The 23,041-nt window shown below is 57.3% G+C and overlaps 2 protein-coding genes across 6 annotated transcripts; one reads left to right on the top strand and one right to left on the bottom strand.

The window, feature by feature from the left end:
* Window positions 1-6: 6 nt before the first annotated feature.
* On the top strand, window positions 7-6,305 carry TMEM54 (transmembrane protein 54). Of its 5 annotated transcripts, none has more exons than XM_044913951.1 (6): window positions 7-139; window positions 2,576-2,769; window positions 4,961-5,020; window positions 5,253-5,342; window positions 5,480-5,614; window positions 6,016-6,305. In XM_044913951.1, the coding sequence occupies exons 1-6, from the start codon at window positions 124-126 to the stop codon at window positions 6,088-6,090; spliced, it is 570 nt and encodes a 189-aa protein (XP_044769886.1). In that variant the 5' UTR covers window positions 7-123; the 3' UTR covers window positions 6,091-6,305. The 5 variants fall into 5 exon arrangements, with proteins under 5 accessions (XP_044769886.1, XP_044769883.1, XP_044769884.1 ...); XM_044913948.1 differs by having other exon boundaries at window positions 5,154-5,342; window positions 5,480-5,611; window positions 5,965-6,305; XM_044913949.1 differs by having other exon boundaries at window positions 5,154-5,342.
* An 811-nt stretch (window positions 6,306-7,116) lies between these two features.
* Window positions 7,117-14,325, bottom strand: HPCA (hippocalcin). Its single transcript, XM_021683667.1, has 4 exons — window positions 14,310-14,325; window positions 11,606-12,004; window positions 7,328-7,433; window positions 7,117-7,214 (listed from the first exon to the last, which is right to left on the bottom strand). The coding sequence occupies exons 2-4, from the start codon at window positions 11,981-11,983 to the stop codon at window positions 7,117-7,119; spliced, it is 582 nt and encodes a 193-aa protein (XP_021539342.1). The 5' UTR covers window positions 11,984-12,004; window positions 14,310-14,325.
* Window positions 14,326-23,041: the final 8,716 nt, after the last annotated feature.

Genomic DNA, 23,041 nt, shown 5'->3' with positions numbered 1-23,041 from the left:
GCGGGCAGGCGCGGGCGGCGGGCCGGCGCGGAGGCTGCGGCCCGGGATGCGAGCGGGACCCCGCCGGCCGCGGCACCCGGAGCCCCGCTGAAGCGGCCGCGGAGAGCCCGCGCGGGAGCCGAGATGTGTCTGCGCCTGGGTGAGCCGCGGCGGGACGGCCCGCGAGGCCCCCCGCCGCCCCAGATCCTCCCGCGGGGGCGGAGCGCTGTGGCCGGAGCCCGGAACCCCGGGGTCCGCGCGCTTTCTCGGCGGGTCACTTGCCGCTCTCGGCCTCAGTTTCCCCAGCAGGGAGGTGGAGGGAGGAGGGCTGCTAGTATCTTCTCGAGGTGGGGTAGCGCCTCCGCCCCTCGCCCCCACTTTCCTTTCTTGCGGAGGAGGGACCCCCAGGCGGGAGGAGGAGAGTTACTGGAGAGAGCAGCAAGGGAGAGCAGAGGGAGAGAGATCCGGGGCCCAGAGAGTTCTGAGGCTCCCTGCTCTTTCACCTCCTCAGCCTTGCCAAAGGCTCCCACTTCCAACCCTCCGCTCCTCCAACCAGGAGGGGATGGAAGGGCCTTTAGCAAACAGGATCCAGACAGAGTGGGACCGATGTGTCCTCTCCCCTGACTCCCTCGGCACAGTGATCCTGCTCTTGGGCAGCAGATGGACCTGGGGACTCCCCGCTCTCTAGCCAAGAGACCTTACGAACCTCAGTTTTCTCATCTGTAAAATGTGGATGGTAGCACCACCTCCTAGGACTACTGTGAGAAGGAAGTGAGCTCCTAAGAGTGAAGTGCTTACCACTGTGCCAACCACATTGCTAAGTGCTCTAAGAATGGTCACTCAGAGATGCCAGGACTGCCCTGAGACTCAGTCCAGGGCTCTGGGCACAGCCCCATACTGGCACGGGATCTCTGGTTTGACCGAGTCTTGGTCCTAGGATGTTGTTGTTGTTCATGAGCCCAACCCTGAGCCAGGTGGTGTCTGGGCTGCCAGGTAGGTGGGTGGATGGTGTGAGGTGGGTCAGGTCCCTGGGACGAAGCTTCCTGTTTGGCTGGCAGTTAATCTTCACAATGTCATTCCAGTCCCACAGTGCCCGTCAAGCCCATCATCGGCCCTCTGCTCCTAGACCTGGTCTAGCTCCAGAGGGCCCTGCAGGCTCCAGGGGTCTCAGACAGCTAGACCAGCACCTCCCCGTTTTATATATGGCAAGGTCGCACAGGAGGGCTGTGACCATGGCCCTATCCTCCCTGCTCCCTAGGGACTGCCTCTTGGCACAGGGCCCCCAAGTTATGATCCCTTCTTCCCCCCTTCCTTCCTTCTTTCCTTCCTTTCTCTCTCTCTCTCTCTTTTTTTTTTTCTTCATCTCTTTTAGCTACAGGGCTCCCATAATATGAAATATGACCCAACCCTCTTTGACACAGATGGGGAGACTGAGGTCTGAGAAGGGACTCACAGGTTCCATGGGGAAGAGCTAAACAAAGAAGAGGGGTTGCTTAATTCAGGGGTTGCCAGTCTCCCAGTCTCTCAAAGCTGGCTGGAATAAGGAAGCTGACAGGGCCAGGGGGCTAGCATGGTGTGTGTCCTCGGGGGCAGAGCCAGAACCCATAGGGGACATTCCAGAGGGCAGATATGGAACAGCCTGAGCTGCTCAAGGAAGAGGGTTCCCTATTCCTGGGGTGCGCACATAGGGACTGGGTAGCCACTTGGCCACTCAGAAGGAATTTGCATATGTGTCTCTGGTATTCTTTTGACCCCAGCCTCCCCCACTTGGCCTGTCCCTGTCCAGTGCCCCTGTACCTAGAGCTTGCTTTTCCCAGCACCTGCACGGTATGCCCCACCCACCTTCCCTCCTTTCTCCACTTCCTTCCCACCTTCCCTCCTTCTCTCACTATCTCCTCATGGGACCCTCCTTCTCCACTGGGAGGCAGGGGTTATTCTTCCCATTTTAAAGATGAGGAAATGGGTACTCAGAGGCTTGAGTTTCTTGCCCCAAGTCAGTTCAGCAACTGTGAGTTGATTATCTACTGTGTGTCCGGCTCTATATCCCAGAGTGAATCCTGAGCAGGACCTGGTCCCTGGTCCATGAACTAGGGGCTCCTTGGGGCCTGGACAGTGACTGTCCAACTCACCGTGGTGCTTTAGGGCCTGACACGGAGCAGGTACTCGGGGAACATCTGTGTAACGAATTCCTGAATGAATAAATCAGTGAATGGGGAGCTTAGCGGAAAGACCATGGATCCGCAGCTAGAGACCCAGGTTCAAGTTGTGGCCCTGCCCCTTGGGGACTTGAGCACTCACGTGGACTGTGACCCTTCATTAAGTACCACCCGTGTGCTTTTCTAGCCTTAGAGTTCCAGAGACTCTCATGAAGCCATTGTGAACCCCTTTTCCAAATGAGGAAACTGAGGCTCAAGACAAGTTACCAAGAGTCATCCAGACTGAGGCTCAAGACAAGTTACCCGAGTCATCCAGAAACAGACTTAGAGCCTAGTGTCCATTACTCCTGCTGGGGCCTCAGTCTTCTCCTCTGCCAGAGGCTGCGCCGCCCCCCCCCCGCCCCCATGGCCCTGACATGGCTGTCCCATGTGGTCCACAGGTGGCCTGAGTATGGAGGACTTCCGGAGGGTGCTGATGAAGACAGGGCTGGTGCTGGTGGTGCTGGGCCACGTGAGCTTCATCGCAGCCACTCTCCTCCATGGCACCGTGCTGCGCTACGTGGCTGGCCCGCACGACGCTGTGGCCCTGCAATACTGCGTGGTCAACATCCTGTCTGTCACGTCTGCCATTGTGGTATGGCCAGGCAGGGAGGGGGACCGGTGAGGGGAGTGGCGGGGGCTTGAAAGGCCTTTGATGAGTCCCCGCCCCGAGCCTGGGGTGGGCAAGTAGAGCCCCTCACGCCCTCTGCTCTGCCCCTTACCCACTGGACAAGGCTCTCAGCCTCTCTCTGTGCCTCAGCTGCCTTGTCTATAACATGGGGAAGGTAACAGTGTCCACCTCAGAGGGTCCCCGTGAGTATTAAGATCATCCCCATAGGGGCACCTGGGTGGCTTAGTCGTTAAGTGTCTGCCTTCGGCTCAGGTCATGATCCCAGGGTCCTGGGATCGAGCCCCACATCGGGCTCCCTGCTCCGCGGGAAGCCTGCTTCTCCCTCTCCCACTCCCCCTGCTTCTGTTCCCTCTCTTGCTGTGTCTCTCTCTGTCAAATAAATAAATAAAATCTTTGAAAAAAAAAAATCATCCCCATAAAGTGCTTGTCCCAGTATCTGATGCCTGGGCAGTGCTCACTACTGCGAGCTTGGATTATGATGACAAGAGGGAACTAGTCAAGGCAGTGCTGGACAGAAGGAAGGAGCATCAGCTCAGGTGGGGAGGGTCCAGGAGGGTTCACAGACGTGGAGGCCCCTGAGCTGGGTATTGATGGCTGAGTAGGAGTTCAAAGATAGGCTGTAATTACCATAACCCAGATAGGAGGCATGCTGGAGCCCGCAAGTAGGAGAGGAAGCTGGGATGACATTCCAAATACAGAGAATGGCAGAGGCAAAGGTGTGGTGGTGGGAATGGTTAAGATCTATTCTGGAGACACTGAAAAAACCAACTTGGCAGGAACTCAGCATTAGGCCTGGTCTATGGTAGGTGCTCAATTAATGGCGGCCATGGTTCGGCCTGGATGCCAGTACCTGTCTGAGGAATGCAGGAATGAAGGGGCCTGGTATTCTCAAGGTCAGAAAGGTCTTTCCCACCTGTTAGCGGTGTTGGCAGCAGCCTTGGGGCAACATCCGTGCATCAAAGTCTGGAGTTCCATCTCTGCCACCTCCTGGCTGAGGGACTTGTTTCTGTCTCTACAAAGGGAAGCTCCAACAGCCTGCTGGCCCCAAGGCTTGGGTGAGTGAAGATCGCGGGGCCCCAGCAAGCAGGGGAGCCTCAGTCAATGGGACGGGGCTGGGCCGCAGAGATGTGTGTGGCGTCCCCTAGCGTTGTTGTTACTGTGGTTCGTCCCTCTCACCAGCCTTGTCAGGAAGTCAGGGAAAGCAGAGAGGAGAGCTCAGTTGAGCTCGTGAGCTCGGGGTTAGGAGATCACCAGGGATGGGCCACGGGCCACACCCCTTCAGCTTTGCCCTCATTCCCTCAGCTAATCCTCCCTGCTTCCGGCAACACGGGGCCACGACTATCCCCACTTTCCAGACGGGGAGGCCACACTGAGGATTCACCGCCGCCCTGCTGATACAAAGAAACCAAGCTGGATTTGAAACTATTTGTGTCTGACGCCAAAGCTCGTGTCCTTTCTGTGAGCTCATCCTGCCGCATGGGGCTTGGCCCCAACAGGTTAAGGCACTTACTTGTGTCCGCTTGGTGAATTAAAGACATTGCTGTCCCATCAGACAGCCTGCCTCCCATGGGCCCAGCGCATAGAATTCTACTCCATAACGTTTTCTCTCTCTCTCTCTTTTTTTTCTTCTTTAAGTAGGCTCCACGCCTGACATGGAGCCCAACTCGGGGCTTGAACTCAGGACCTTGAGATCAAGACCTGAGCTGAGACCAAGAGTTGGATGCTTAACCGACTGAGCCACCCAGGCGCCCCTACTCCACAAAGTTTTCTGACTTTTTAAAAGAACAATTTTGTTTTTAGTTCCTTGCCAGTTGAGTTACTTAGTGTCTTCCAAAATCTTTTCCACTCCAGGGAGACGTGTCATATATATCCTGTGACACGCCCCTGCAGCCCTGGGCTACACGGGTGCCTGTTTGAGATACACAACTAGAGGCAGTGGGGAGGCACGGAAGGTTGTAGGCAGGGAGTTACTGGGTACTAGAAACGTCTCTTCAGGGCTGGACCGTGAGGAGGCAGTGCCTCTGTGCAGATGGAGATGGTGAGGCCAAAGCAGAGCCGGGGTGAGGGGCTGGGGGCTGGGAGGGCCAGAGTTGGCGCCAGTGGAGTCTTTGTCCGAGAGTGGCCCTGACCCCCTGCCTACTCTCCTTCCCCGCAGGTCATCGTCTCAGGCATTGTAGCCATCGTGCTGTCCCGCTACCTGCCCAGTGTCCCCCTGGTATGTGGCTCCTCCTGGGAGGGGCTGTAGGGGCAGCGGCCACCCCCAAGGGCCTGGCCTGCCTGGAGGGAGCAAGGCTGACCCCATGGGGGCCAAGCCTGACATCCATTGACCAGTGGCCTCCCCTATCCAGCGCTGGACAGTGTTTAGCTCGAGCGTGGCCTGTGCCCTTCTGTCTCTGACCTGTACTCTGGGCCTCTTGGCCTCGATCGCCGTGACCTTTGCCACCCAGGGCCGGGCACTGCTGGCCACCTGCACTTTTGGAAGCCCCGAAGTGCTGGTACTGGTGCCCGACTGTCCCTTCGACCCCACACGCATTTACGTGAGTGCTTAGGCCCGGGATGGCAGGGGTGTGGGGCAGGGGGAAGGGTGGGTGGGGTGATACCCAGGTGCTCATCAGAGGTGGGAGGGGTTCTTGGAGACCCCCTCCTGTCCATCCTGCCCCTTGTGCCCCTGCAGAGCTCCAGCCTGTGCCTCTGGGGCATCTCGCTAGTGTTCTGCGTGACCGAGAGTGTGTTTGCTGTGCGCTGCGCCCAGCTCACCCACCAGCTGCTGGAACTGAGGCCCTGGTGGGGGAAAAGCAGCCACCACGTGGTAAGGCCTGCCACCCCCTCCATCAGTCCTGACTCCCCATATTTCCGGGAGCCCTTGCTGGGGAGCCCAGGCTGGTCTGCCCCCACCCCTCTGTATGGGGCCCTTGCCTTGAGAAATGGGGCAAAAGTTTTTTCCCCAGGACAAAAGGGAGCAGCTTGGAGGCTTAGAGAGGTCAGATCTCCCAGCTAAGACACACAGCTGAAACCTGGCTCCCCCAAGGGCCAGGATGAGTCTTGTGTGTGGGGGGGTAATCTGGGCTCAAACTGGGGGCACTCCAAGGGTATGGCCTGGCTCTTGTATGGGAGGGAGTAGTGATGCCCCTTTGCTCCCGACATCCTCCCAGCCCCTAGATGTCCTGGAGGAGCAGACCCAGACCCTGGCACCCTCTCGTGTCTCCACAGATGCAGGAGAGCCCAGAGCCTGTGGAGGGCCATGACCTGCTGAGCTGCACCAGCTCTGAGCCGCTGACCCTCTGAGAGCTGATGCCCCATCCAGGCCCCATGACCACTAGGGCCCCACAACCCAGTCTGCGCTGTGACCAGGCCAGGGTTCCTGGAGCAGACCCCAGCTCACTGGTCACTCGGGGACCCCAGTAGGGCTTTCCACCCCCTCCCTCAGCTACCCAGCCCACTGCACTGAAATGAGACTTTATTCCGAAGTTATTAAAAAGAACAGAGATGCTCCACGTGGATGCATGCAGCAGGGGAGGGGACTTGGCGGGGGGGGGGGGGGGGTGTCCTGTGCTGTTTTCCCACACAGGACGCTGTGGGTGGGGCTCTGGGTGTGTCTGCCCATCCGTGGGCCTGGTGTGTGTGTCTGAGAGAGGAAAAGTACACAGAGGGATCAGTGGGTCTGTGTTCATCCAAGTGCTGAAAGGCAGGTGGGGGGGTTCATGGGACCCACAGCTGGGAGGCTGGAACCCAGAGGTTTTCCTTTTGCATCCTGGCCTCCGGGCCAACAAGAGCGGTGGAACAGGAAGGGTTGAGGCCCTCCTGCAGGAAAGGATGGCTCAAGGAAGCTTTTTCCTCAAACCCCCACACCCCTAGAATCCTTCTCTCCTTTCCAAATGAAGACAGCCTCCTCACCTGGGCATGATTCCCCCTCCACCCTGACTGAGAGCTACAAGGGCGGGGGTGGGGGTTGGGGAGCTTGCCCGGTGGTTGGGGGGAGGAGCCCGAGGCTGCGTGTGGGTCTGGGGGCGGGTGGGGGCGGGGGAGAAGGGTTAAAGTTCCCTCTGGGTGAGGGAGGGCAGATCCAGCCAGAGCCTGCGTCTCAATCCTTGCCTAAGGGAGATACCGCCTCTCGGATTGACGGTGCTGACCGCTTGCTTGCTTGGGCCTTGGGGGTACTGCGGGTTGCCTTCTCCATAGACCCCAGAGTGCAGGCCCTGGGGGGAGGTGCCCAGTCTGACCCCCAGGCTGGATAGACACAAGGGAGAGGAAGCTGAGTGCCGGGAGAGGGCCAGTGAAGGCAGGGAGGAGGGGGAACCTGGGTCCTCTCGCTCAGAACTGGGAGGCGCTGCTGGGGTCGCACTGCAGCAGGCGCACGATGGACGGGTCGCTTTTGGCCCCGCGGATGAACTCCTCCAGGGACAGCTTGCCTGCGGGGCGAAGGGAGCAGTGATGGAGAAGGCGGCCGCGCCCCGAGGGGAGGCAGAGCAGCATGAGAGGAAGGGGGAGTGGCGCCCGCCCCGCCCCGCCCCTGCCCCCTCACCGTCGTTGTTTGTGTCCATTTGGCGGAAGATTTTCTCGGTCCTCTTTTCTGGGGTCGACTCGTCCTCCGGCATCTTCATCACGGACGAAACCATCTTGTAAATGGCCTGAGGGGCGGGAGGGGAAGGCAGGGAGTGAGAGGAGCCTGCCCGAGCCCCCCCGTCCCCATCATCCAAAACCGCCCCCAGGCACGCAGAAGATCGCAGCTCCTCCTGGGTGAGGTGGAGGGGGGATTCAGGAAGGAGGGTCTGGGAAGGCTTCCCAAAAGAGGGGGCTATTGGAGCGGGCCCCGACCAAGTTCCCTTGGAGCGCAGGGTGGGAAAGGCATTGCTGGCAGAACAATCTCCATGTAAAAGGACCGGCACTGAAGCTCTGAGTGGGCACCGAGAATTTGGGGGTGTCTGAGTGCAGGGGGCCAGGAGAGATGTTGGTGGATATCAGGGCCCAGATAGCGAAGGGGCTAGAACACTGGGCGCCGCGGGCTCCAGGCTAAGTCCCGGCTTAGCGCTGCTTTTCTGAAACTTCGGGGCTCTGGGCGGCCCGCGCTCGGGGGCCTGCAGGGGGCGCTGGGCGGAGGAGGTGACATTGGGCTGCACTGCCTCTGTGGCCGGCAGGGGGCGCAGGGCCGCACTAAGGGCTGGAGGGCCCGGAGCAGCTGGGCCCAGAGTGGGCGGAGACGTTATGCAAATAAACTCAAATGAGCATCTGCCAGGGGCGGGGACAGCATGCGCTCAGTTGTGCCCAGAACTGCAGCTGCCACGTGCAGGATCTCTGGAGGCAACGCGAAGGAGGGTATTTGTGCTAAATGTACACAGAACACGTAGGGCTTGGCCTATGGGCTAGGCTGGGTCCCAGCGCCCCAGAACTCAAGGACTAGACCGATCGCCCCAATCTTCCAGCTTTTTGCTACTGACACCTCCGCCAAGAAGCCTCCCTTCTCCCATCCCCAAAATTTCCCTTGCCTTAGATCCGGCTCCAGCCTCCGTACTGGTCTCTTCAGGCCTCTTTCCCTCAGGTCTGTCCCCCACCCTGCTTCTGAAAGCTTTCCAAACACATCTCCACCGCCACATCCTCAGCCCAATGGGCCGCCCCCTCGTTCCTGTCACACACACAGGCTTCCCTCCAGGCCTACCATGCACCCAGCTCCTTCTGGATGCTGCCCCACGCTCCTTCTGCTGCCTCCCACTCTTCCTTGGGACGCAACTTACATGGCACTTTCTTCCAGGGGCCTTCTCTGATCCCTGCTGGGTCAAGGCCCATATCTGGCCCAGAGTCTCCTGGGCTTTTCCTTTGGGGACACCTCTCTGGAAGTAATTTTGCCCTCGTAGGATTGCTCCTAGTCCCCAGCCTACAGATGAAGATCATGGACATCTAGCTAGTGCCCATATCCTCAGAACTTAGCACAGTGCCTGGCATCTGGCAGGGACTCCACCGTTTAAAAGCCTCTCACTGCTCTATCAAGTCCAAACCATTCGGCCCTAGGAACTCAAGGTACTTTGTGCTCCGGTCCTTGCTGACCTCTCCATCATCAGGCCTCCCCTGGTAGGTGACCCTCCCATCACCAAACACCTCCACGCCTTTCAGGTTTCCCAGAATGGATAGCTTCCACCTGGGACAGTAATACCGGCTACCACTTATCAGACACCTGCTATGTGCCAGGTACTTGACACGCGTTATTTCTCAACCTCACAACAGCCCTGAAAAGCAGGTATCAAGATCCCCATTTTCCAGGTAAGAAATGCAGGCTTGGGAAGGCAGTTGATGCCAGAGACTGAATTAGAATCTGCTCCTTTGTAGCTGCTGGATAGACGCTCGTGGGTGCTAATGACCAGCAGGGACTTTGAAGGAAGATATACCTGGAGAGGCATCCTGGCTCCACTAATCACTTTATCGGACAAGTCCTTAACCTCTGTGAGCCTCGGTTTACTCACGTCTCCCTCATGGGGCCTGCCTAGAGGATTGAATGAGACAGTGTGTACAGTTGGAATAGTAGCTGGCTAGAGTAGGTGGTCAGGAAATAGCAGCTTATATTATGGTCATTACTCATCCACCACATCCTCAGGTCTTCCCTGCCTTTCAGTCCCCTAGACTCCCAGATGCCAACAAGTGTGGGCTGCACACTTGTTCTCTCCCACCAGAGTGGGAGCCCCAAGAGGCCGAGATGCAGTGTTTTCCCTTGCAATGTGCCCACCACCGGACCACGGGGTTGGGTCCTGAGAAGGATGGGCGAGTGACTTAGAGAGTCACTGCTCCACTCATGACAGCCCACTCCTGGGCCTCCTCATTAATTGTCTGGAATTGCTGTGCACTCAATTTTTCACTGGAGCCGGCGCGTAACTAATCAGTCACTGGCGTTGGCAGAGCTCTGACTGCGCTGGCCATCTCGGGGCCCGCGGCTGCCATAAAGGGAATCGGGGCCTAGGTAGCAGAGGCCAGGCAGGAAGGGGTCCTGAGGATGCCCAACCAATGAGGCTGGCTTGACTGACATCTTGGGCTTGGTGCCTCCAATAGGGCCGAGATTTACCAGTATATCCCAGTGCAACCACACTAAGTGGTAAAGCGTCAACATCCCTGATATTGGTTGGTATCCAGCTGCTGCCCAATCCCTGAGTGATCTTCCATCACCCCACCTGCCCCAACCCTTCCACCAGGACCCCCAGAACTTCCCACTAGCCATCAACTAGAGAGTTAATGCCTGGCCCATGGGAGTCACAGACAGACATTAAGACTTTACCCCTAACAATAGGAACAGGGAGGGCACCACATCCTACTCCAGCTCAAGAGAGCGGACCCCGATGCTTAGCAAGAGAGAAGCCAAAGCAAGAATCCAGGAGGGACTGGATGAGATGGAAGGGGAAGCAGCCGAGCTGAGGGACCAGAGGGACAGGATTCAGAGAGGCAAAAGGAAAGGGAGCAAGCTTGTGCAAAGCTGTGTGGTGGGATTACTCGGGGCATATCCCAAGGATGTTGAAAAGGCCATTCTGGCTAGGGTAGAGAATGTGCAGAGGAGACAACGGTAACTGACAACTTCTAACATTTACCAAGTAACAGTTATATGCTGGACCGTCTGCTGGAGCCCCCATCCCACTCTATACCTACAATAGCCTGGTGAAGTGGGGGGCTAACACCCCACCCCACTCAGGCAAAATGTGAACTAGGAACTGGATAGGTAAAATAGAACCAGAGCCCTGATGGACTTCAACGACAGGCTGAAGAGATGGGCACTCTGGAAGATTTCTGAGGTAGAGCTATCCTGTGTTACACTTAAACTTGTGCTAAGAAAGGGCATTCACATCAGATCCTTAAATCTCCCTGTGAGGTCAGTATCATCATCCCCATTTTACAAATGAGAAATCTAAGAGTTGAAGCCAACTCCAGAACTGGAAGCCAGACCCCTTTCTAGGGGCAGCTCTGAGTAGGGGCCAGCTTGAACTTAACTCCACTTACATGCTCTGTGACCTTGAGCAAGTTACTTCACCTCTCTGAGCCTCATGGAGTTATGGTAAGGATGCACTGGCTTGTGGTTATAAACATGTCAGTTAGTGCTAGGCTCTTAATGGGCCCTCAGTCAGTTGAAAGGTGGCTGGGTGTCCCGATGGAAAGTGGACGGTGGAGCCAGGTGGTCCACTCATGGGCTCTGTGGCCTTGGGCGAATGTCTTTACCTCTCTGACCATCCGTTTTCTCCTGAGTAAATGAGGATCAATGAAACATCACTGGCCTGTACTCTGAAGAAATGTCAAGTTTTGAAAGACAAAGGCTGAGGAGCTGTTACAGATTAAAGGCAGCTAAAGAGACATGACAACGAAATGCAATGTGGGATCCTGGACCTGGGTAAAAGGGGCTATAAAGGACATTTCGAGACAGTTGGCAAAATTGGAATATGGTCTGTAAGTTAGATAATAGCATTGTTTCTACATTAAATGTCCTGACTCTAATAATCATATTATGGGTTATGTAAGAGCATGTCCCTGTTCTTAGGAAATATATCCTGATGTAGTCGGGGTTAGAGGGTCATGTTCAGAACGACAAAGCAGTACATGCACGCAATGATAAAGCAAATATGGCAAAAGTTAATTGGTGAATCTGGGTAAAGGGTATATGGGAGTTTTCTGAACTTTTCTTAAAACTGGAAATTATTTCCTAACGGTTGTTCAAATGGGTCACAAGAGTAGCACCTGCCCCTACCTACCCACAAGGGCAGTTGAGAGGACAAAAAGGGATGGCCGGTGCCCCCGGCCAGGCCCTGCGCCTGGCATTCTGAGGGGCCCAGGGGCCCACCTGCACGATCTCGAGCATCTCCTCGCGGCTGATGTAGCCGTTGCCGTCCAGGTCGTACATGCTGAAGGCCCACATGAGCTTCTGCTCCAGGCGGCCGCGCGAGGTCACGCTCAGCGCGATGATGAACTCCCGGAAGTCAATGGTGCCGTCGCTGTTGGTGTCGAACGTGCGGAAGACGTGCTCGGCAAATTTGGAGGCGTCGCCATACGGGAAGAAGTTGGCGTAGATCTTCTTGAACTCGTCCACGTTGAGGATGCCCGTGGGACAGTCCTTGAGGAAGCCCTTGTACCACTCCTGCAGCTCCAGCTCCGAGAACTCCGTGTTCTCCCGCAGGTCCTGCAGCATCTCCGGCCGCAGCTTGCTGTTCTGCTTGCCCATGGCCGCCAAGCCAACTCCCACCTGGGTCCCCCAGGGCATCGAGGGGGAGAAAGGAATGGTCAGGCCCTCTTGGCACCTTGACACCACTCCAGAAAGGCCCCCAGACCCAGCACCCTGGCCTCTCATCTGACCCTGGGGAAAGAGAGGAGCTGGCCCAAAGTCCGCATCCTGCCTCTGTGACCTGCTCCACACCATCTCCCCAGACCTTACACGTTCCCAGGGAACAGACCAGGAGACAGAGGAAGGGAAGGGGGCTCACATTTACTGACGGCCTGCTCAGCACCAGACACCGGGCCGTCACAGGTGTATACCATTTCACCCTCACCAAGTGAAGTCTGGGGATTAGCCCCACTTTACAGATGACAAGGTAGGCTCAAGGAAGCGAGGTGACCTGGTTCAGGTCATGCAGCCATGGAGTGACAGGACTGACTCCCCAGAGTTGCCCAGGGAGGTGCAAAAGGCCTTCTGGTCCTCCCCCCTCCCTCCTCCTCCTTCATTGCCTCACAAATGCCTGCTTGCTACAAAATACACCTGCAGCCCAGACATTGACCACACACGTGTGCCTGACAAAGGCTAGCACAAGGCTCCAGAGCCAGACCACCTGGGTTTGAATCTTGGCTCTGCCTCTTACCAGCCAGGTGACCTTAGACGAGCTCCTTATACTCTCTCTGCCCCATCTGTAAAGTGAGGGTAATAGTACCTACCTCGTTACTGTGGGGATTAAATGAGTTAATACATGTGAAGCACTTAGAATGATGCCTGCACCTCTATGTGCCACTTAAGTGTTAAATAAAAATGATTTACATGGACCCAGATGCCACAAGACTCATGCACGACAATATACAAATGAATACACACATGTATTATGCTCCACAGCTCACCAAATCCACACACTGGCTTCCATGTCACTCACATACCAGCCCACAGCCACCCATGGGTCACCATGCCTCCACACACGACAGCATTCCCTCCGCTCCACAACTCACATGTTCTGACACAAGGCACCACTCACGAACAGCTCTCATACCCTGTGCATCAAGACACCAGCCCACGACCCCACATGTCTCACACATGCCATCACAAGCCAACTCCCATGCCGACACCTCTCACATGGCCAGCTGCACGTGGGACCCTCAGGCACCTTTGCCATCTTTCTTTTCCCAGGGGTGCTTCCAGGTCCCAGGAGAGGGAGCTGCAGCCCTTCTCAGACCTACTAGGGGTCTCTCTTCCAGAGAGAGCCCTGGCCAGCCAACCCTCCCCCAATACTTACCTTTTCATGTAGGAGGTTAGGGTGTGGAGGGCTGAGGAGAAGGCAATGGAGAGGAGACAGCCAGGCAGTTCCAGGCAGGGATGGAGGGGTGCGTTCAGGTGAATCCCTCCCCCCAGCTTGGTGCTGGGAGTGAGACAGGGTGAGGGGGTTCCTTGTGTGTGCATCTGCACGAAGCTCTGTGCACATGTGGATGAGCATGTGTGCGAGTGCTTGTGCTCATGTATGCACGTATGCCCCTGGTTTCTGCATTGCCTTTGACTCCCGTGTGTTTCAGTCTATATGTGTGCATGTGACTAGGTATGCACCCATCACAGTATGAGGGGGATGTGCCTGCGTGGCCATTTGGGGGGCTTGTGTGTGTCCTCAGCAGTGTGTCACATACATGTTTTTGTAAGTTGGTGACCCTCCTTTCTAAAGCAGCCTCTTCTGCCCCAGACTGAGGACCCAATGAACAAGTGTGTGGGAGGGGACTGAGGAAATGCGTGGGGCTGAGGCGGAGGAGTGTGTCCCTTAGTCCCCTCCTCAAGGTCCAAGGAACTGGGTCATCGGGGCGGGGTCAGAGAGATGCACTGAGCAGGAGAGATCTTCCAGTGCCCCCTCCTCCCTGCCACCCTCAGAGCGGCCCCTCCCAATCGGGAGACTTGGAAACGAGGGTGGTAGGAGATTCCGTTGTCTCCGCAAAGACCCCTCGTCCCCCAAATGGGAAGGACCCACAGCTCGACCTGAGAAACTCACCCTGGGGACCCTCTCCAAACCTCTCCCCAGCTCTCGCCCTGAGCCCACGCTTCAGAGCGCCGGGCGCGGGGCCCCTCCTGGAGGGGGCGCTCCGAGGCGGCCGGAACGCGACCCCCCCCGGCCGGCCCACTCGGCGGTCAGGACCCTGGAGAGCGCCGCGCTCTTCCCCTCCGGGGAGCCCCCTTCTCCCCTGCGCCCTCGGAAGCAGGCTTCCCGGGAGGCGCGGGAGCGGCGGGGTTGGAGAGGCTCGACGGGGCCCCCTCCCTCCGGGCTGTGCCCTCCCCGCATCCCCCAGCCCCGGCCGGAGCGGCCCCCACTCACCCAGCGACGCGGAGACACCGACTGCGCAGGGAAGGCGGCGCTGCTGCGGCGCGCGGCGGCAGAGGCGGCCGGAGGGGCGGGCGGGGGGCGGGGGGAGGGACTGCCAGGGAGACGCCCCGCGGCGTTCGCCCGGAGCCCCTCCCCTGAGGGGTCCCCGTTCCTTCCCTTTCCCTCCAGCCCCCGGGCGGGGGGCGGGGGGAGCGGTGCGCTTGACTCCGCCCCCGCCCCTGCCCGCGAGAGGGAAGGGGACGCCCTCACTTCCCTGGCCCCCTCACGAGGGAGCGCCCGCCGGGGGAGGAGGACAGAGGTCTCCATCTCCTCAGCATCTCGACTCAGGTAGCCCAAGTGGGGTCGGGGGGGTAAGTGCCCAGAGACCTCTTTCCGAACCGGGGACAACCCTGGCCGCGCCGCCCGCCTTCCTCCCCCGTTCCTACCTGGGCGCGGAGCTGTACGTCCCTCCGCAGGCGGAATCCGGAGCCTGGGCGGTTCGATAGGCACCCTCCCTACCCCCGCGCCTCAACTCGCGAACTGACTGAGCTGGGGGCTCTTCCGCGAGGGGGCAGCGCCCACTCTTCCAGTCCGGGAAGTCTTCTGGGGGCCAGACACGCCCCCTACCCCACCTCGGCCTTAGAGAGCCCCGCCCCCATCTCCTGCCCACCGCCCCGGATCTCATCCCAGGACTCCTCTCAGAATGAATCCCACCTCCCAACACTGATCTAAATTGCTCCTCTCATACCCCCCTCCATCCTCCGCCTCTGGTCATATGTGAAGACTGGGGAGCAAGCATCTCCATCCTGGGGGGAGTTCTGAAGTGCGTAGGCACCTCACCCATAGACAGGACAGCCCTTCTCCGGAGTCACTGACCCCCATCGCAGCTCCTCCTGCCAGGATGGGGGCTGCATCCGCCTTCCCCCAGCTTCTGCAACAACCCCCACATCCTGAGCTTGAATTTTGTCCTTTGTCTTTAGGAGGTGGTTCTTACTGTCTCCTCTTCATAAATGAGCAACCTGAGGTTCAGAGGGGTTAAATGATTTTTCCCGCGTCTCACAGCTGGTGAGTGGAAGGCTTGGACTTGAATCCATATGTCCTCATCCATTCATTGCACAAATATTCATCAAGCACTATTTCTGTGCCCAGCATTGTTCTAGGCAGTGGGGTTACAGAAGTGGACAGTAAACAATGGACAAAATATACCAGTCAATCCTATGATATATTAGATAAGTGATTGGGGAAAAGTTGAGACAGGTGTTCAGAGGTTGGGATGGTGGCTGTGCTTAGGACATTTCCAAGGACTTTAGATTTTATTCCAGGTGAGATGGGGCTTTGAGCAGAGTGAGGGTCTGACTTTCAGGTCAAGGCTACTCAGGCACTTTGTAAAGAACAGACTTTGAAGAGTGGGGGCCAAGGTAGAAGCAGGGGGCCGCTTCAGGGAGAGAGAGATGGGTCTGGTTACTTTGCAGGTGAGCGCACAGCATTTGCCTTCTGACTTGGACAGCTCCTCCCAGCTCTCCAGGTCCCAGACCAAGCAGTTTAGGTGATCAAAGTTTAGCCTTAGTCCTTCCTGCTTGAGGATGGGGGAGGTCTCAGCTGGAGGAGCTGGGGAGCCAGGCGGAGGAGTGGGGGGACAGTTGGGCCCTCTAGAACATCAGTTCCTCTGTGTGCCGTGGCTCTGGTGTTGGGACCCCCAGTGGAGGCGTGAGAGACGCCAGACATGCGTCGTGATTGCCAGCTGCCTCCAGTGGGAGGACCTGGGGGGCGGGGAGAGACTTGCCACTCAGCCCCCACCCCAGGCCCTTGGAGTGATAAGCTCCCTCCATTCTCCCCACTAGGCCTGGAGAGCCTTCCCTGTTTGGGGCTGGATGCATTCACTGCCGGGGCTTCCCCTCCCACTCTCCCTCCTTCCTCTCTCTCGGCCTGAAGCCAGAGAATCTTCCCAGCCGGTCTGGATCCTCCTCTCCATCCTCGGGAGGTCTCAGTTTACCCTCACAGGGTGCTGCTCAGCCACTATCTCTGCTTTCTCCCACTTCCCCACCCCGGCTTCACCTCCTCCAGGCTGACTTCTTGGCTTAGCCCCTCAGGAGCCTTCCATCCCCACTGTTTTTCTTCCCTGTGAGGGTAACTCTGTTGCCCTGCCCTCAGGACCTCCAGTCTGAAACCTGTCTCCCCAGGAGGTGGGACCTCTGAAGGCAGGACCATGTCTTCTCTCCCTGGAGGCCTCACCTCCCTTGGACTTTCCCTGCACCTGGAATGAGTAGGGTAGATCTGGGGGCAGAGTTTGGACTCGGGTAGGCTCTGCACTACTTCCCATCAGGGCCTAGGAAGCACTGAGAGACCCCCCCGAGCCAAAGCGGAGGGCTTAGGACTCCCCCACACTGCACACCAAAGGTCCTTGGCCCAAGACCTAGTGCCCTGAGATATAGCCCAGGAAAGGGGGCCAGAGGGGCAGCTGTCAGGAGGCCTGCCTGGGTCCCTCACTTCTGGGTGACCTGGAGCAAGTCTCTTCCCCTTTTGGAGCAGGGAGGTTAGACAAGTGATCTGGGTGCCTTGATATCCCCAGTCGAAACCCCTGACCAGAGTACTGACAAGACGGGCCTCATTTACTGCCTCACAGACCCCTCACAGGCCTGAAGTTCTGGGCATGAGCAGAGTAGAGATGAGGCCCCAGTGGCTCTGGAACCCTATAGATTTGAAAGGCTCTATGAAGGCCTGTTATGGGGGTAAAGGTGGGGGGGTGTCCTTGCCGATGATGCTCACTCCCTCCCACCCCAAACTGAGGCATCTAGGAGGGAGGGAGAGACACAGCTTAGGATAGATGTTGAGTGGGGTCATTGAGAGAACTGAGCAATGGGCAGGACCCAGGGGGGTTGGAAGAAAGTGCAAGTCCCAGGGGAGGGGTGTCCCCAGGATCTGAGGAATGGGGCTGGGGTATAGAAACCAGAGGTGGCTACCCTCCTCTAGCACTAGAGAGGGATGCCAGAGAGAGAAGCAAGTGGGGGATGAATGGAGAGGGGACTGCCTGTCTCTCTCTCTCTTTTTTTTTTTTAAGATTTTATTTATTTATTTGTCAGAGAGACAGAGAGAGAGCACAAGCAGGGGGAGCGGCAGGCAGAGGGAGAAGCAGGCTCCCCGCTGATCACCGGGGCTGATCCCAGGACCCTGGGATCATGACCTGAGCCGAAGGCAGACGCTTAACCGACAGAGCCACCCAGGTGTCCCGGGACTGCCTATCTCCTGAGCACCTACTGTATGCAGAGTACTTTGCATATATCACCTCCTTTGATTTGAACTAATCCTGAGGAGTCAATAATGTTACTGCTGGTTCACAGATGTGGAGACTGAGGCTCAGAGACGTCAGGTCACCTGCTGGAGGTAATACAACAAGAAAGTAACAATGCCAGAATTTGAACCCAGTTCCATGTGAGTCAGGAGCCCAGGCTCTCCTCTGGAAACTCTCAGTGAGGTAGGTGGAGGCAGCCCCTCCCCAGCCCCCTCAGAGGCACAGCCCCCACCCTCCCCTCTTAGGTCCCAAATGGTTTGGAAAATCCTGATGGGAGCAGATGGTGGGGACAGATGGAAGGAAAAGCATCTCAGGGCTGAATTACACAAACAAACATTGATAAAGTGATTAAACCTCAAGCCACCCCTTTCCAAAGGGCCCTGCCCACACCAGCCTGGAGCACCGTGGACCCAGAGGTGGAGGCCTGGGGGTCTCCGCATGCCCCAGTCTCAGCCCAACTGATCCCAGCTTCTGCCCACCCGCCCCTCTCACCGCCGGGGACCACCCCCGGACCAGAGCCCAGGGCGGCAGAGCTGCCAAGAGCACAGCCCGGGAGGGGGAGGGGGCGGGTCTGGCTGTTCCCAAGGGAGCTGGGCCATAAAGAACAGAATGAGGGTGGTGGGGGTGTTGGGAAAGTCCTGGGAGCTGGGACTGCAGACTTGAAATCAGGGTGGGGTGGGGTCCCTTCAGAGAGCTGCTGGGCCAACCTGACCCACCCCCCACCCCCACAGTGGAGGGGGGCAAAGCCCTTCACTTCTGGAAGGTTCAGTTCGTTCCTTCATCTATACAATGGAAACGATAATATTAACGTCTCCCTGGAGGGGCTTTGTGAAGATTAATGAGAGGAAGCCTGTACTGTCTGGGACACTGGGCTGCACACAGCTAATGTCAGCTCCAGGTGGCGAACTGGTGCTGGGCGATCAGGAAGGCGGGGGCTGGTTAGAAATGGCCCCTCAGGCACCTGGGTGGCTCAGTCGTTAAGCATCTGCCTTCAGCTCGGATCATGATCCCAGGGTCCTGGGATCGAGCCCCGCATCGGGCTCCCTGCTCCGCGGGAAGCCTGCTTCTCCCTCTCCCACTCCCCCTGCTTGTGTTCCCTCTCTCACTGTGTCTCTCTCTCTCTGTCAAATAAATAAATAAAATCTTTAAAAAAAAAAAAAAAGAAAGAAAGAAAGAAAGAAATGGCCCCTCGGCAGAGCAGAAGTTTGGGCTTGAAGATCCTGCCTGCAGAGCCCCTGAGAAAAGCACCAGCTCCCTCCTGGGTAAGAGCAGCTCATCTCTCTGCCAAGCTCAGAATCCAGGACCCAAAGGTACCCCTTTGCTGGTCCCTCACTGTGAACCTACAGACATCAGAGGGAAACAGACCCCGGTTCAGATCTTGACCTGGCTCCTTCCCAGCTTTGGGAAAGTTGACAAAAACAACCCCACTCACTCTGACTTCTTTCCAGCCACTTCCCGGACTTGCTGTCAGAAGCCCAGAGGCACCTTAGACTCAAGCCAACCAGCATCCAACTCATGGCCCTCCACCCAGCCTGCCCTGTGCCTGGGTCCCCTCCAGGAACCCCTCCCTCCTCTCCATCCCACCCCTCCTTCCTTCCCAAGTGAGAGTTCAACCAAAGGATGCCTCTCAGGCCTACCCTGTCCTCTCCCCACAAACCATCCCGTCCCACTCCCTCCTCTGGTGGCCCTGTATTGTCGCCTGGTCCTCTTACAGCTCCCCAGCTTTGGGTTTCTCCACATCTAATCCCCTTCCTCCCTGCTTAATAACCTTCCATGGCTCCCCACTGCCTACCAGAGTAAGTGGGCATTGGAGACTCTCCATGACATGCTCAACCCTTTCCTCCCACTTCAGCTCCTACTCTCCACCTTCCTCTGATAACCCCCCTGAGGTCCAGCACCTCCTCTACAGATGGCCAGGATCTGCCCTACGCTGAAGAAGGGATCTGGAGCCAAGGCTGGGGGAGCCTTGGCTGACCCCCAGATCCCTGCATGTGGGTTTTAACCTAGGTGGGGGTGGGGTGAAGTGATGCAGGCAGCTGGGGTCACATCCCAGCCACCCCTTGTCTGCACAATATTCCCTCTTCCCTCTGCTGGGGAAAGCAACTCTTAGCTGGAAGGGCCTCAGTCTCGATGGCTTGCCTTAGCTCCCCCATCCAGGCCCATCCTTTTGCCCCCTCCTCAAATCAGAAGTGACCCCTTCTGTGACACCTTTTCTGGCAAATAAGCATTTGGATCTTTCTTACACATTTTCATTGCATTACACATTCTGTTTGCTCCTGCAGCTCCTCCTGGTGTATCTCTGACTATTTGAAAATAGTTCCTGGGGTCACCGCAAAGGGAACGGTCACTCTTGGAAGTGGGATAAAGGGCAGGAGGCTGAGTGTCCACTTGTAACTGTATACACAATTCTGTGTGCATGTCTACAACCTGTGTGCATGCACTCAACCTCATTTGAGACTTGAGTCAAAATGTAAAGAGTCAAACATTTTTTTTAGTTTTTTTTATTTAAGTCGTCTCTACGCCCAATGTGGGGCTCGAACTCATGACCCCAAGATCAAGAGTCGCAAGCTCTTCTGACTGAGCCAGCCAGGAGTCCCCAAAAACATTTTTTAAAAGTCCTTCCTAAACTGGGATCTGTCTCCCAGAAGCCTTGTAGCAGCCCAGCTCTCCCCTGGGGGGTTGCCCAGGGCTCATGGCCTCATGAGGACTCTCCCCCTGCCCCTCCCAACCCAGAAGAGTGATGGACTCCCCAGTCACCTCTGCAGCGTGGAGCCATGGCCTCAGGGACTGCACACATGCTGCAGGGCTGGGCCCCCAGCAGTGGGGGCAGCAGATCTGATTCCAGCGTGGCCAGCTGTGTTCTTCTGGAGCTTCCGTTCTGCTGGGAACTTCCTCCTTCCTAGAGCTGCTGTGAGGAGCCCACAAGACACCGGAGGGTGGTGCATGTGAAAGAGGCTGCCCTGTGACACTGCGCGGCTCAGGGGTGCACACTCATACAGCCTGGAGGCACCCGCTCTTGTCCCCATCTTATAGACGAAGAAGCGGAGGCACAAAGAGATGGAGTTCCCTGCTTGAGACTGTGCATGGGACCCAGCTCTGTTTCTGGAGCTCTTTCCAGTGGGCCAAGATGCCTTGGAGAAGTGTGGGCTTCCCAGAGGGTTCCAAGGGACCCAGAGTCCCACAACCTAACCCCCAGGGGCTGAGGTTGCCATATCCCAGGAGCCTCGTGCTCCCGATCTGTCTCCCTTGCTGGGAAGACTGGGTCAGCTCTCCTTTCTGGCACCTTGGGCTCTCCCTGGAGCTGGGGATTTCCTCTTGGTTTCCATAGTAACAGTGACCAGAGGGGTCTCCTGAATCAGTGCAGGGATGCTGCGCGGGGACCTGCAAGTATGCACGCGCCCTGGGAATCACTGGGACGGACGGCCTCAGCTACAAGCACACAGACGCACGCATACTCACACACACGCTTGCACGTGCACGCACGCCCAATGCACATGTGTGCACACCCATGCCCCCTTGTGAGCACACACGCGCAAGGTGCCCGATAACTGAGAAACGGATCCGGACATCACCCACTCCCAGAGCCACCCTGGCCCCCTCAGACACAAGGAGGGGCTAGGGAATGAGGGACTTCTACTTTATAATACTCACTGCTACCTTGTGGATGCCCAGTGCTGCATTTTCCTTTTCACGTATAACCCCTGCACCCCCCACAATGCCACTCTGAGACAGGCGCCCAGTGAGGAAACGGGCTCAGAGAGGTGGGGGGATTTGCCACAGCAGGTGTGGGCCAAGCCAAGGTTTGAGTCCAGGATTGTCTGGCTCCTACCCTCCCCCCCGAGACCTGTTGGTGCCTGACCTATGAGCCCTTGCCTGGGACCCACAAACACAGATGAGGAGGCCTGGCAATAGGTGGGACAGGAGCTGAGGCCTCCCAACTAGAATGCCAGGGTTCCTGGACTTATAGCTCTGGGTCATCAGATTCCTTCTCCAGCCCCAGTCATTCTGGAAACTGGGGAGTGAAGAGAGGTCCAAGGGACAGCAGGAACTTCCCAGTCAGCAGACAAGGAACTCTGAACAGCAACAAGACCCACCAGGAATCTTTTGCTGGTGAAGCTCCCTGGGTTCACTTGTGAGCTCCCCGCCCTTCCAGCAAAGGCAGGGATCCAGCAGCCGATGTCCTGGCTCCCCAACCTCATGGGCCTCTCAGGCAGACCCCTTGGAAGTGAGGGAGCTTGAGGTCAGAGGCCTGACCAGCCAGGTCAACCTGAGCAAGGCGTTGGGCTTGGGTGGCATCGTCCAGGAGGGAGCTTTCAGCAAGAGAATGTTCTGACAGTGCAAATGGGCTGCTAAGGAGATCGTGAGCTCCCTGTCACTGCAGGATCCCAGATCAGTAGGTGCTGGTGCTCCCTGCTTAGGAAACTCAAAATAAACAGTGACTGAGTCTTACATCATTGTCATCATCATTGTCTTTGTCATAGCCACCCCTGATTGGGTACCCTTTGCGTCAGACACTTGAAGATATGACTACTGCTACTGCTAATAAAAATAGCAGCCTCTATATATCCAGCCCTTATGTGGTTGCTCTTCACTGTCTCCTCACAGAGACCTGAGAGACAGGCGCTATTGTTAGGCCCATTTACAGATGAGGAAACCGAGGTTCCGAAAGGGCAGTGACTCGTGCACGGTGCAGGGACAGCAAGACCTACGTTCTGCCTGGCTGCTGAGTCTCTGGTCTGCCCACCTGGCAGCTGGCCTCCAGGGCAAAGCAGGGCAGCCTCCCCCAGTCAGGGCTGGGTTCCTGGAGCCTTTCCTACTCTGGGCAACATTGGCTTCACTATGGCCAACGAGGCGCCCTCTGCTGGCCATTCCTGGCTCTGCAGGACCATGTTCCTTCAGGCCAACGAAGGCCCTCTAGTACCTGGGATGAGAGAGGTGGGCAGGCCCTCCAGCCTGGGACCCTCACTTCAGATGGTGGTACCTGAGGTCACCCAGCCGGTCAAGGTTGAGCTGAGGTCGGAGTCTAAGGGCCATCTGATTCCCAGGCTCTTGTCCTTCCGCCCCTCCCTGGTAGGAAAGAGGTTTTACTCCAGGAGCCTTCACTTCCTACTGCAGCCCCCTCCACATCTGGGCCCCTAAAACAGGGCCTCTGGCCCCACTGCTCTTGAGGGATCTTGGGGAATCATAGTTTGTAGCTGAGAATCTGTCTCCAAGGGTAAAATGGGCCCCAGGGTTTGAGGCAATTTGAGGCATGGAGCTGCCCTTGACTGGCTGTGTGAGGTTGGGCAAGATTCTTAACCTCTCTGGGTGCTGTCAGATGGAAGTTGGTTCCTCTGTAGATGCTGAAGAACTGAAGAGATTTGAGGAAGTGTCTTTTGCCCAATCAGAAAGCCTCGACTCGCCCCTTACAGCACACCAGCTAACATCACCCCGCCCAGCCATTCTGTACCCCAGC

This window comes from Neomonachus schauinslandi, chromosome 4 (assembly GCF_002201575.2).
Source record: "Neomonachus schauinslandi chromosome 4, ASM220157v2, whole genome shotgun sequence".
Taxonomy (NCBI): Eukaryota; Metazoa; Chordata; class Mammalia; order Carnivora; family Phocidae; genus Neomonachus; species Neomonachus schauinslandi.
Note: the sequence above shows the minus strand (reverse complement) of the source record. Positions and strands in the feature narration are given on the sequence as shown.